This window comes from Castor canadensis, chromosome 14, assembly GCF_047511655.1.
Source record: "Castor canadensis chromosome 14, mCasCan1.hap1v2, whole genome shotgun sequence".
Classification (NCBI taxonomy): Eukaryota; Metazoa; Chordata; class Mammalia; order Rodentia; family Castoridae; genus Castor; species Castor canadensis.
In genome coordinates this window covers 105,789,819-105,804,617 of record NC_133399.1, presented here as the reverse complement: position 1 = coordinate 105,804,617, position 14,799 = coordinate 105,789,819, and the positions used below count along the sequence as shown (strand labels likewise).

Sequence of the window (14,799 nt, the reverse complement as noted above, 5' to 3'; positions counted from 1 at the left end):
CATCAAGACTGCATGACAAAATCCCGAGCTCCAATACTGACACGGTCACTGGAGACATGCCTGGGACCCCCATCTTTCCTAGGGTCCCCCGCCCCCCTCATCCAATGTGCATTTTGGTTGTAGAGAGTGGCCCTGGCTTGTGCAGTCGGAAACCCCACAGAAAGGCACTTTCCCAGGGATGTCGCGAAAAACCAAGACGCAGAGGGAGAGGAGAGCTGGCTCCCAGACGGGTCAGAGGACCGTTTTTTCACCTACCGGTCTCTGCCTGGAGCCCGCTGAGCCCGAGCAGAAACAGGACGAGGAGCATGGTTTGGTGTTCTGGACCCCAGCCCCAGTGATGGCTGTTGGGCGGCTGGAGGTCAGTTGGGGGCGCGAGGTGACTTCTGCGGCCGCCGCGCACCTGCAGGAGGCAGGTGCGGCGAGGGAGGTGGGCGTGCGGACCAGGTGCGCCAGGAGGTCCCTGATCGGCCCCAATTTGAGGCAAAAAAAAAAAAAAAAGGAGGGGAGGGAGGAGGGAGGCAGAATCACTCCATGAACCAGCTAAGGAACAGGAAGATTTATACGTTCTTTTAATTCTTAATATGTCGCAATACAGTAAGATTAATTACATATAAATGCATGGTGTCAATCGTAGGTGAGCAGCTTAACTTTCAATGAATAAATCAGTGTAATTGCCATTTAGTTTTCCATTAAAAACAGTATTTGGGGCGGGCCTGGTTGCACGCCTGTGGTCCAAACTGTACTGGGAAAGTGAAGGTAGGAGGATCCAGGTTCAAGGCTAGCCTGGGCAAAATTAGCTTGAGATCCTATCTGAAAAGCAAACTAAAAACAAAAGGTCTGGGAGTGACAGTGGTGGAGCACTTGCCTAACAAGAGTTTAATTCCCAGTACAGCAAACAGAAGAAAAAATATTTGGCTGTAAGCACTCTCATGCATGAATTTGGGGCTGGTGTAATAGGTAGGAATTTCTATTGAGTGTGTTTCTAGAGTGACCTTGCTGGATCACAGGGTATGATCTCAGAGTCCTCCAGAGTTCTCCAAGACTTGGCACTAACATATACTCCCACTAGAAATGTACGAAAGTTCCAGACTCTTTGCATTGATGTCTACACTTTCTCCTTTTCATTTTTTTGGTTTACCGTAGTGGTCCTGGTTTTTAGTTTTCATTTACATTTTCTTGGTGGCTACGGAACTTTAGCACAATTTTGTATGTTTATGCCAATTTATAAATAGCTTGTCAATTGCCTCCTTGAGACTTTGACCCGTTTTCTAACTGGGTGCCTTATCACTTCATGATTTATTTATTTTTTTATTCATTTATTCACATGTGCATACATTATTTGGGTCATTTCTCCCCCCTTCCCTGGCCCCCACCCCTCCCCCCTTATCTCTTTATTATTGTACAGAGAAGCTGATAATGCATTTTGGACATGATTCCTTTGTTGGATGTAATGGGTGCACATATCTTGTATAAATTTTTTCACTTTTAAGAGCTTTTTGTAGATACCACTAGTCATATTCAGAAATTCTCTTTTGTTGCAAATGCGCTTAGGTTTTCATGTGTGTTTTGTCATGGGTGAGATGATCACATACATTTCTCCATTTTCTGTTCATGTTGTGAATTAAAGTTACTGATTTTCCAGTGTCAAAACAAACTTCTATTCCTGCAACATATCTTCTTGTGTCATTATGTTTTATCTTTTTATGTTTTGCTAACATTTTGTTTAAGATTTTTGCATTCATATTAATTTGAGAGAGTTGTCTGTAATTTTCTTTTATTATAATGAACTTGCCATTTTTTTTTTGGTGGCTCTGGAATTTGAACTCAGGGCTTTATACTTGCTAGCTAGGCACTCTACTGCTTTAGCCATGTCACCAGCCCTAACTTGGCAATTTTTGTATTAGAGGCATGCTTAAAAAATAAACTGTTCTCTTGTCCTCTATTCTTTGAAGAATTTAATATTTAATGTAATATCGTGAATATTTCTTTAATGTTTCTTAGCATTTATGAATGGAGCAATTAAGACCTGTTTTTGAACATTTTTATTTATTTCTTTATTTTGACTATCATGTTATAGTTGTACTGGGGATACACTGTGACATTTACAAAAGTGCTTACAATATATCTTAGTTAAATCCCCCCTCTCCATCATTCTCCTTTATCCCCTGTCCCCCATCCCCAGAATATTTTCAACAGGTCATTTTTCCATTTTCATTCATGAGTACACAATATTTCAACCATATTCACCCTCCTATACCCTTTCCCTACATCCCCCCTCCCACTGGTACCAACCACCAGACAGGACCTGTTTTACCTTCCTGTCCTCTGTTTTTCAAAAGGATATTTTTTGTTTAAGATAGTTATACAGAGAATTTCACTGTGACATTTCCATGTGTGTATGTATTATAACCCAAATTGGTTCATCCCCTCTATTTTTCTCCTTTCTACCTTAGGTCCCTTCTTATGGTGATTTCAACAGTTTTAAAAATTCTATATTCATTCTTTTTTTTTCTCTATATTCATTCTTATACAGAAAGTACATCAACCATATTCACCTTCTTAACTTCTTTCTTTTACCCTCCCCCTCCTCTGAGTGCCCTCCCTTTAGTATGACCTGTTTTTCAGTCTTGTCCTCTGTTGTTTAGGTGTCTGTGCGTCGTGCACTGGGTTTCCCCTTGGTTTTCTGCCTGTACAGCATCATGCTTAAGTCAATGTAACCCCCTCCACTGCACTTTCCCCCATCCTGGGTCTAACAGTTTTCAGTGTGTTTCCTTGTGTCTTGTTCCTACCCAGATGTAATGTACTTCGTCATTGTTCTCCATCTTCCTTTCCTTCTTTTCCTCTTCTGTTGGTCTCCTCTACCAGTCCCACTGTTGGATACATGCTCTGTATACATTTCTATGCATATATAATATGGTTCATATTTGTATTGGGGCTATATTTCACATACAAGAGAAAACGTGGCCGTTAAGATCTGATTTTCTTAGTGAGAGAATTTTTACTTATGGATCTAATTGTTTCTTTAAAATATTCAGACACTCTTTTCCTACTTGTCTTAGTTTGAGGAAATTGTGTTTCTGAATAATCCGTCCAGTTCTTCTTAGTTCTTAAGTGTCTTGGTAAAAGTTGTTCACAATAACCTCCTTTCCATTGTGCTTTTAAAGTCTGTGGTGTCAGTAGAGATGGTCCTTTCTTCACTCTCAGTATTGATAATTTGTGATTTTTCCCTTTATTCGTGGTCAGTAGCCAGCAGAGTTTATTGTTTTTATTTGCTTTCTGTTTTGGCTTCCTTGATTTTGTTCTGTCATGTGCCTGTTTCCATTTTATTGATATTTCCCCTCTTGCATGCATTTCTTTTTTTTGGTTCTATTTTCTTTGTATATATTTTTGATATATTCGTTTTCTTTTGTAGCTTCTAACAATGGAAGTATGTTATTCATTTTAAGCTTTTCTTCTTTTTGAAATATGCCTTGAAAACTAGAAATTTCCATCTATTCACTGTTTTAGCTTCATCACCAAATTTTTATATATTATATTTTGTATATTTTGTTTTGACAGTACTGGGGTTTGAACTTAGGGCCTCACACTTGCTCAGCTGGTGCTCTACCACTTGAGACACTCTGCCAGTGTATATTTTATTTTGATAGACTTTATCTTCATTAGTGATCAGTTCAAAATATTTTCTAATTCTCATTGTGATTTTTTCTTTGCCTCTCCTGTGCTCGATTTGCAAATACTGACCCATCCTTGCATTCTGGAGATAAATCACACTTGATCATGGTGTATAATTTTTTCTGCTATGCTTTGGGATTTGTTTTGCCAACTTTTGTTTTGTTGAGCTCTTGTGTTTTTTCTTTTTTTAGTCTCAATTTCATTTATTTCTCATCTGTATTACTTCCTTGTATTAATTTTAGTTTTGGTTTGTTTTTCTGGCTTATCAGGTAGCATTTTTAGGTTTTTTTGAGCAGTCTTAAGATTTGAATATTTTCAGCTACTGTGCTTTTCACTGTCTTTCTCTCTGGCACTCCCATAATTAGGACATTTGCTTGTTTAATGATGTCCTGTAGGTCCCATAAACTTCCTTCATTCCTTTTTCTTTTTTTCCCTAACTAGGTCTCTGATACCTGACTTCAAATTCAGAAATTCTGTCTTCTACTTCATCTAGTCTGTTGTGAGGCTCTCAATCGTATTTTTCATTTTTATTTCACTCATTTAATTTTTCTCTTTTCTTTGGTGGTAATGGGGTTTGAACTCAGGAATTTGTGCTTGCTAAGCAGGTGCTCTACCACTTGAGCCATGCCCCCAGTCCCAGGCCATCTATATTTATTGTCTTTTATATTGCTGAGTTTCCTCAAGATCATTACTTTGAGTTCCTTCCCAAGCATTTCATAAATTTCTCTTTGGGGGGATCTGTTACTGGTGTGTTATTCAGCCCGATGGGGGTCTTGCAAACTATTTGTCCAGGCGGGTCTCAAATTGTGATCCTTTGGATCTGAGCCTCCCAAGCAGCTAGAATTACAGATGTGAGCCACTAGCACCCAGCATGTTTCTTATTTCCCTACATTGATATCTATATATCTAGAGCAGTGGTCACTTTTTCCAATTTTATGGGGACATTTGTTTTAGGGAGAGTTGTTTTCCCCTGTGGCAGGTGTTAGGGTTGTCAGTTGAGTCCGATATGTTAACTTGGATTCAGGGTAGACTCAGGAGCATAGTCTCTGTGTAGTTTTGTCAGCTGTACTCCTTATTGTAATGTAGGCTAATCTGTGAGTGGCTTGTGGCTATGAGGACATGGTTCCTGAGTAAGGAACCACTACCTGACTGGCTTTCGGGCTTGACTTGGGATGTCAGGTACTGTGTGCTGGCAGGTGTACGACAGGCTGTCTGGGCAGGAATACTGCCAGGATACTGTTGGGCTGGGTTTGTGAATGGGGTAATAGTCCAAACTGATTGGCTGTGCTGTGGGCTCACTGGGAGGGCTGCCGTCTGGATGGTTGTTGGGCAGAGCTATAGTTGCATGTGTTTGTTTCAGCTCAATTGGAGGTGTGGTTGGCTCTTCAGGGGAGTGGATCTGCCTTCTCTGTGGCTGTCAGGTCAGGCTGAGAAGCATGCAGGCACTATGGGCTGGTCAGTTATCTGGTAGGTTCTATGGGGTCTGTGCCAGTCTTACTATCAGGTTGGGCACCAGCACACACAGGCCACCAAGTATGTTTTAACTTTTCTTCCTGCAGGTCTGCCTGCCTTTCAGGGGACGGACCACCTTGTGAGTTTGGAAGTCAGGGCTTCAGCCTTTCTGCTCAGCTCAGGTCCTGAGAAGCCAGAGTTGTATTGGTGCAGCCACTTGCAGGAGTTGGGTGGAATGCCAGCAGAATATCAGGAAAGGAGCTGTACCATGACAGAGCACTCTTAACAGTGGGTCTAGTTTCAAGATGGTTCCAAGCCACAGTAACTCAGGTCATAAGTGGTGGGGAGTGCACAGTGTGGGCTCCTATTTTGTGCTGACACAGCCACATGAACTCTAGGCAACTCTACCTACTGTGTTTAGGTCCTAGGATGGCTGTGTGAGTCTCCTGTGAAGTCATTTGAAATGGCACTGGGAGTCTCCAGCTTGCCTTGCCCCCATAAGGAAAAACATGTCTTGGCTTATAAATACGAAAGCTGTGAACATATACAATAACCATAAATACTTCAGCTATCTTACAAACACAATTATTGCATCTGTGCATAATGCAGCAGAAACCCACTGTTGTTCTGTTGCAGTGACCCAGTGAATTCTAGTGAAGATTATAGAGGTCAACATTCCAAATGTCTTCTTATTTGGTTCTATCTACAGGTACGCCATCAATCTTAAGAGATCTGCCAAGCTTGAGATAGCAACATCAATCATGCAGTCACTCACCCAGCAGGATATCAAGACAAACAATTTAAAACTTAGTCATCCATTCATCCATTTAGGAATTAATTCTACGGTGTATTCAGCAAACCACTAATGAGCATCTACAAAATGTGAGGAGCATTCTGGGTTGTTCTCAAGAGTGAGTCATGTAGACAGGCAGCCTCAATCCCACGGGCCTCACAGTCCAACAGGGGAGACAGACCATCAGCTTACGGGGTACAATAGCCAAGATTTGGAAGGAACTCCTACTACTGCTGAGATAAGAGAGTATTTTAGCACCCGTGGCCAGATGGGGTCCTTTGAACAATGAGGCACGATGTTTCCTGTTTAATTCTTGCTGCAAAAATTTTTTGAGCTTCTGATCTGGATATTTTAACCATTATTTGCATTTAATTTGTGCTGTTGGTAATACTTGTGTGAACAAAATGGCAAAGAGCTTAGAGTCAATTCATCATACCATAAGGAAGACAGCGATAGCCTTTCCTTCATCCAGTCTAGCAGACTCTGTTTTCTGCGGGTATTTCGCTCAGGACCTTGGATATGGCCAGTGTGAGTGATGTCAGCTCGCTGAGGGCAGGTACCCCAGTGCCATTGGTATAGTCTGGCACTTTTTAAAAAGCCGATTTAGTAGAATGAATATTCCTGTTACTTATACCACTTATTGGAATGAAATAAAACTAACATTTTACAATAGCATAATGAACAGACTCCAAGCAAATGTTCTTAAGGTAGCATCTGAAAATCTCTTCTGTCTGTCCTAATTAATCCCCTTTTCTGCCAAAATTATAGCAATGGACACGTGGCCTGAAGCTCCCCAGAGCTGACCAGGAAACACAGCTCTGGGCATTCTGTAATAGGTACTTAAACTGCTTTTGCTAGAAAGCACTGACTCCTTACTTGGGTCCATGAATTAACTAAAAGCAGGAGAGAAGCATGGGGTCTGTCTACATTTTTATCTTTGCTCTGAGCTATTCTCTCTGCACTCACTTGACAATCATCTTTGATCCAGGAAGGACAGAACTGAATGACAACAGTTTTACAAGAAGGATGGAGGAAACTACTCCCACCCCCAGGAAAGGAATAGCAGAGCTTCTGCAGGATAGACCACCTGCCAGGCAACAATGACTTGTTTATCCTAGCCAGATTACCGGGAGAACAAGTTCCCTGGAACTCCTCCCCAAACCAGGACTGAGATAATGATCAAAGGCTCTACTTTGGCCAGACCTGTTTCATAAATATTTTTTGCCCCTCACCCCAAATTCTCTATTTAAAGCTAAAGTGCATGTCTGTACCCAGAATATGGCTGAGTGTTTACTTTGCCTCTTCCCGCAAAGTTTACCACAACTCTTTATTTGGTGTATTGGGGCAAACAGCCAGACCTGCCATGTGGAACCCCTGGAGTTTGGACCTGGGACCTAAAACTCTGGTTTCAATTCTAGTATTTTCTTATATAGTCTAAAGACTTCTTTCCAGTCTAGCATCGTATAAGACCTTTAATCTTGTATGACTGGCTACATTTTTGTTGCAGAGCTACAGACTTGATTCTTTGGACTCTTATTTGCCAAGAGTAGACTTTCTAAGGCATTTTTGATGGTTTATTGGGATTATTCAATAGAATATTTGAAACTGAGTTAACAGGAGGAAATAGATTTGCCTGTGTATGCTCCATCTAGTTGAGAGTTTTCTACAATTCTTTCTTGCAAATTCTCCTGGACATATCCAGTTAGTAAAGCCACCATCTGGCTCATGCAGCCATTCCCCTAGGTCACATATTTGCCTTTCAAATGAGGCCTTTAATGGATCGAGGTGGTAGTGGCCTGGCTGGACATTTAAGGCCCTCATTAGTCTTGAACCAGGATAACTGAAAATGTCACAGCTAATCATTCTGAAGCCCTTCCTCTGTGGCAGACACTTGTCTTTAGCTGAAATTTTTAATACACTTGACACCAGTAACCCCTTGCGCATTAGCTACTGTTCATGTCCCCTTTTTACAGATGAGGGAACTGAAACACTGGAGCCCTTTCTCAAAGTCACATAGAAGTAAGCAGCAGACCAGAGGTCTAACCCAGCTGATCTGGCTCCAAATTTAGAAGGAGATTTTTGGTAGAAAGAGCTCAGCCTTTTTAACCAGAGCCCAAGTTCAGGCCCGCAAGAGACTCTGGGCAAGTTATCTGAACTGTTTTACCCATCTATTAGATAGGATGGACCCCCTGGAAGGATCAGAGGAGGCATATGTGATACCAAGCACAAAGGGGTGGTGAACAAATGATACTGCTAACCCTTCAGACTTTCCTGGCCTTCTTCAGACATGGGCGACACACATCCTTGCTGCCTGGCTAACTTACACTCGTGATAATTCACAACTTGCTTGGGGAGACCACCTTCTCCACAGGCTTTCCCTGTGCATGTACAATGAGAGGGGGTATACAAACATCTGTGAGTGTACTGTGCTGGAGGAGCAGGGGGGAGGACACAGGACCCTATCTGGGACTTGGTGGAGGTGGTTGGAGCTGGTAGCATAGCCTGGGTGAAGGCAAAAGGGAGCACATCTTGGACGGAGGGTAATGGAGAGCAAGCCTGTTGTGTGTGTGTTAGAAGGCTACTGCAGAATTCTGGTGCCCAAAGCAGGGCAGAGGACAGGACTGCAGGAGATAGATCAGTAAGACTAACTGGATGTGATGAGAGAAAGGACAGCCTGGAGGTGAAAACAGAGCTGGATCTGCCCTGAAACTCATGGTATGGTGGCTGCTGGCCAAACAGGGCTATTTATTTAAAATTAAACAAAATCTAAAATTTGTTTCTTCATCTTATTAGCACATTTCAGGTGCTCAATGTATGCATTAGTGCAGAACAAACCATGCAAGGAAGACAGGGAGAAAGGGAACACAGTTAATTTTGGCTGGTTGCTGCAGAGGATCCCATCCTCCCAGAAGGGTCCCTGGACAGTACTGGTTGGGGTCACACAGTGAACTGGAGACTATAGCAGGGCCCCAGGGCAGACAGAAAGTGTCCATAGAAATCAACACCTCAGAAGGCAGGGTTACCTTCCCAAGAACACAAACAGCAGACACTGTCACCTTGGCTTTATTGATAAAGATTCCTAATCTCCACTCTTCATCATGAACTGTGGATTTTGCTACAAAACTATGCATTGGTCACTCAAAGAGAAATCACCTTAGGGGTGCCCCCATTCTGTCCTGACAGGACACTAACTGTTCTTAGAGATAAACAGATGGGGCAATTATACTCAGATGATTAATCACACACAATTTCTCCTGGATCTAAAATTACACCAAATTACATTTGATCGACTTCTTTGCAAGAAAAATCACTTTTTGGCAAACTCCTTCACTCCTCGTGGTGACAAGGGATGGAAGCCGCAGGCTAAATCTTGGAGACTGGTCGGTTCTTGACTTCAGTCTCCAGCCAGTCAATGAGGATCTGGTTCACCTCAGTGGGCCTGGAAGTGCAATAAAGGGCAAGTCACCCTGTGTGACCTGCTCTCCCTGCTAAGGTGAGGCGCATGAAGCAAATGACCAAGCCAGGCCCAAACTGGGCAGAATTAATTAAGCCTGAAAAGTTTTTAGGGAAGGTGAATGGGGAATTCTTCTCCCCCGACCCAGGGAGCCCCCAATCTCCTTACTTCTCCATCTGTGTCCAGTGCCCACAATCATTAATGTGCCCTCTTTTCAGGTGGGGGATCTGAAAGAAAGGTCAAGGGCAGAATGCAAATGAGTCTGGTTTCAGGTCAGTGCAACAGCAGTAAAGACCACTCGTGAGGGGACACCTTCCACTCTGCTCCCCGTAGGCCAGTCCCAAGGCCCCCGTATCATTTAGGACAAAAGTGACCACATCAGTGCAGGGGAAAGGGACTGTCAGTCAGGGGAAGGGGCAGTGAGTTAGTTAGGAATCCCAGTCAGAGCAGGGCTCCAGCCAACTCTCCTGTCTGTTCCTCCACTGCTGTCTCCCTCTGGACACCTGTGTTTTCTCCCGAGACCCACCGAAAATCTTGTTCCCTCACCCAGTTCTCCATGTGCTTGGACATCTCAGGAGTAAGAACGACATCCTTCTCTGCTGTTACCATCAGGGCCGGGATCAGGATCTGGGGAGAAGAGGAGACTGGAACAGCTGGCCCCCCACCACCACCCCAGATGTCCTCTGCACTCAGGCACTGAGACCAGGCAGGTGCACATGCCCTGGTGCTTCCTCTGCTGCTAGTCCTCTTTCCCCCGCAAAAGACCCTTGCCGCATCACTGTGGTCCTGGCTTTGTTTCTGTCAAGCTTTATAGGAAGGAGTCAGCATTACCCCTGGAGTGCTTTTGAGTGTTGGATTTAGTAATGTAGTGACCAGTGTGGAAATGGCTTGGTGGTACCAGGAGGGAGGACAGATGCCCTTGAATGAAGGTCAAGATTCCCTTTCTCTGAATTAAACAAATATCAAAAAGGGCAGCAAAGATTTCCCAGGTGTGAATGGAATCTTTCTTTCTTTCCTTCCTTCCTTCCTTCCTTCCTCTCCCTCCCTTCCTTCGTCCCTCCCTCCCTCCATCTCTCCTTCCCTCTCACCCTCCTTCTTCTTTCTTTCTGCATCAGCACTAGGAATTGAACCCAAGGTTTTGCTCATGCCAGGTAAGTACGCTACACCCCCAGTCCCTTTTTATTTTATTTTAAGACAGCCCTCAAACTTTTGATCATTCTGCCTCTGCCTTTTGAGGAGCTGAGATTACAGGTATGAACCACCAATACCTGGCATTTTTATCATTTTCAAACAGCCTCAGCCTGATCTTGGTTGAAGTCTCTGCACTATTTTTGCCTCTGTGAAGAAATATGTGCTTCTTATCACCCCTGCTTCTGGGGAACCAAGGGAAGGACAAAGTGGTTTTGTTGCTGAAACCAGTCCTGAGGCTGCTGAGGGGCTCTGTAAACTCTAGAATGTTCCAAGCCCAAATGTAAACAGGAGGTTGACATGAGAGGAGGCAGGAGAGGAGCGAGGAAGATCCATGGATAATCATAGAGGAAGGGGATTCCCAACCTTAGCAATATCGGGGTTTTTCATTTCCCACCACACTGACAGATCTGGTTGCTCCATCTGCAGCTTGGTAACTTTTATCAGTTACAGGTTAGTGGTGATGACAGTGAACCGTTCTTGACAACATTCTACCTCATCATCACTGTGAGGTAGGCGCTATTCTTGTCATTTGCTTACTGCAGAAGAGGCAACAGAGGGTCACAGTGGTTACGTGCCTTTCCTAATGTCACACAGGGATTAGATCCAGGCCATCTTACTTCCCAACCTGCTTTTAACGACTATGCTGTATACTCTGTTGCCTCAAGACCTACTCTGGAGGTCAGGACCTTCTCTCCTCTAGTGACCACAGTGTCCCCACATCTAGCATGCTGCCTGGCACACAGCAGGTGCACTCACTCACATGGAGTGAACCAAGGAGAGACCAGTGCTCCCCAGAGGACCGTTGAAGGCCTGGCTCCCCTTGCTACCATGTTGGGAGAAAATACACTTTCTCTCTGTTTTAACATTTATGATGTAAAATGATTCTCTTCGTGCACCCAGAGGTTGGAAACCTATCATCTGCTGGACAGATGAGGAAACTGAGGCTTGGAGGCAAAAATCAAAAGGTTATACAACTCTAGGCTCAGGCCATGTGTGACTGAAAGCACCTAAGGTGCTTCTGTGTTCGGGGCTCCATTGTCCATGCCACCCCTGGGAGTCCTTCTGGCCCACCTCTGCACTGGCTTAGGCCACTGACAGGAGACCTGGGCCTCCCAAATGATGCTGCAACTACCTGGACAGAGCCTTGCTTGTCCCCAAGCCCACCTACCACCATTCCAGGGGACATACCAGCAAGAGGCACTAAGAGGAAGCCCCTGAGTAGAGCCTGTCCCAACTCCAGAGGGAAAGGAGGAAGCCAGTGGGTCTGAAGGATGCCAGCGAGTCTATCCCACCCAGCTCCAACTCAGGGTCCTGCCAGGGGAGGGCCAAGGGGAAGCCCAGGGGAGGGCAAAGGTGGTTTCCAAGTGGGTGGGGAAACACACAGCACCCACCTTCCGACCAATGCTTCTGCAACTCCACTTCCAGTTCCGTTCCATGTTCCGATACCAGTTTAGGGGACCTCTGGGGAGCAGATCAGAGGGCAACACAGGTGAGCTTCGAGGGGCTGACTGGTGCCATCCCTATGGGAACCTGCTCTGTGGGGAGCCAGCCATCACAAGGAGGGCATCAAGGCCCAGCATTTGTCTTCAGTCCTCACCCACCCAACTTTACTCAGCAGGATGGAGTGCAGGGCTGGCAGCCGCTGAGGGGGCTTTGGGACGCATGGAAGTTGGCCCTGCAGGATCATCTCGTCCTCTGGGGATGTGTAGGGGTGGAAAGCTTGGTTAAGCCCTTCAGTAGCCAAAGGCCACTCCCCTGCTCCAGGGAGCCCACTGATAAAGGACACAGGGAGGCTGCGCAAAGGTGCCGAAATGTATGCAAGTTTTGATTTACATGAACTTTTGGGGTTCTCTGAAGAGAAGCTGTGACTAAAAAACCATTTAAAACCTCTGTCCTTCAGGGATCCCACAAGCACCATAGGTAGTGAGGCTCCCGACACTGGAGGCACTCCAGCAGAGGCTGGCCTGGCGCTCCTGGAGCTGTGGTGGAGGGAACAGGGACCCACCCTGATTGCTGCAGTCCCTCTTCACCAGGCCTGGGGTCCCCTTCTCTCTTTACCTGAAGCCCGACTTTTTGAACTGCTGCACGTAGAACTGGATTTCCTCCTCGGTGACCATCTTGCTGAGCCCGGGATCTTTTGGGGTTTTCACAAAGAGGCCTCCTGTAAACAGACACTTGTTTCTCTCCCACCTGTGGGGCAGTTCTAAGGCTGGTGCCCTGAGCTGAGGCTGCACACATCCATGTTTCCCACATCCCACCTGAACTGGGAGTTCAGTCTTCTTGTGTGTCCTGGCTTCCTCTCCCACACTGAGCTCATCAACTTTTGAGCTCCTCACAGTGATCTCTGGAGCCTGGTGGTGTCCCCCCAACACACCTCACTAGTGGTTATCATTGCTCTGGGGCAGGCCACACCAACCATGGCACACCCTGCTCCCAGCACTCCCAGCACGGCTCACTGCCAGGATGACACCATCTCAGGCAGACCTCAGTTGTCTTCCAGACCCTGCAGCCCTCCACATCCCAGGCTTCCTTAGACTAAACCCTTCTCAACAGCTGACCTAATGAGGGCCCATTTGCCATGTCACTGCTGAACAACAGGGGACTGGGAGCCTGTTGTCACTGCATCTTCACCGACACTCCCGGGGGGGGGTCTCAGTGTGGAATCCCATCTTGTCCTCAGAGATGTACTGCGTCTTGGCAGTACCCAGTCTGCCCTCCCAGAGGGTGACACTGGCAACCCCGGGACAGTGCAGCTTCCCAGGGAGCCCCCAGGGGCAGTATCACTGGCATCCAAACAGGACCAGCTCACCAGTTTCAGACTCAGAATCCTCAAAGTAGAGGAGCTGGCCACTCCAGACTTTCATGCCATAGGTCAAAGGGGTCAGAGGAATTTAAGCCCAGCTTGGCCTTTTTGGACAAGTCAAACATCTGAGACCCATTTTCTTCATTTGCAATCAAGAGATCATAATGATAACATTGGTGAAGTTATAGGGATTATAAATTATTTACTTAAAAGGGGCCAAGCCCCCAGTCGGACACACACAGCAGTGCTCAAACAAGCAGCAGCAATCACCATTATTAATAAAATACAAGTGAATAATGGCAGGGACACAGTGTTAGGGAACAGTGCTGGGTGTTGGGGCCATGGGATAAGCTCCAGTCCGAGCTTAATTAAACCCAACCCAGTAAAGAGGGAACTGGACTGCCCAGAAGACAGAGCGTGGGGGAGGAAGGGCCAGTGGGTGATGAGAGAGGACTCCCGGGTGGGGTCCAGTCCTTCCTGCCTCACATACACTTCTCCTGCCTGGGCTGGAGTCCTCAGCAGTAGAGGGCGGACTGTCTGAACATACTCTAAAAGTCCTCCAAACTCTGTTTAGGGTACTGACTCCCAGCTAGAGGAAAAGAGGCTGAGGCAGTGTGGTGGGCCAGGGATAGGAGTGAGCACCATTTACCCCGTGGGGACCTTTGTTGGACAAGTCAAAGATTGGGCCTCGAAGGAAGTATCAGAGCTTCTGCCAGGGTAGACAGAGGAAGAAATGTTTATAGTGTTCAGCTGACATGGCCCTCTGGGTTCCTTCTCTTCTAGGAATGGCTCTTACCCATTTCTGTGACTTTATCCACAGCTGGAAAGCCCTGTGGGAAGAAAGGCAAAGAAAGATACTGAAGCAGACCACCTGAAAGCCCTGTTACAAGAAAAGATCTAAAGTGTCACACAGACGCCAGTGGGGATGTCCTCAGACCCTCAGTGGAAAGGGACAGTACTGAACTCTACATGTTCTATGTGTTTTCTTGTACCTAATGTCTATGATAAAGTTTAACTCACAAATGAGACCCAGTGGGATTAACAACAATAACTAATAATAAAATAGAATAATTACAACAACACCGTAATAAAAGTTCTGTGGTGGGCCCTCCCCGCTCTCTCAAGACATCTTATGAGAAACAAAGATGGTTCCAGACAGGACAGTGTGACATTTTATTGCACAACTCAGAATGGTGCATGATTTTAAACTTAAGATATATTTCTGGAACTTTCTGTTTAATATTTTGTACCAGGGTTGAACAAGAAGAACTAAAACCATGGAAATAGCAGATAAGGGAGAATCACTCTATAAGAAACATGCTAACCTCCCCCCAAAAAGCAAGGGACCTTTTAGATGTCAAAATAATGATGGAACCGACAGTCAGAGCTCTGGACCAAGGATGCTCCAGGCACTTGCAGATTTGAGTAATGTCT

General features: G+C 45.4%; 1 protein-coding gene across 1 annotated transcript in view; it reads right to left on the bottom strand.

The window, feature by feature from the left end:
- Positions 1-8,964: 8,964 nt before the first annotated feature.
- The window catches only part of Ephx2 (epoxide hydrolase 2), a 33,582-nt gene continuing 27,747 nt past the window's right edge, over positions 8,965-14,799 (bottom strand). The window contains exons 14-19 of the mRNA XM_074055213.1: positions 14,162-14,195; positions 12,621-12,723; positions 11,954-12,023; positions 9,918-9,998; positions 9,540-9,598; positions 8,965-9,356 (exon numbers count right to left, since the gene is read on the bottom strand). Of these exons, the coding sequence (XP_073911314.1) occupies positions 9,281-9,356; positions 9,540-9,598; positions 9,918-9,998; positions 11,954-12,023; positions 12,621-12,723; positions 14,162-14,195 (423 nt within the window). The 3' untranslated portion in view covers positions 8,965-9,280. The remainder of the gene's footprint in view (positions 9,357-9,539; positions 9,599-9,917; positions 9,999-11,953; positions 12,024-12,620; positions 12,724-14,161; positions 14,196-14,799) is intronic.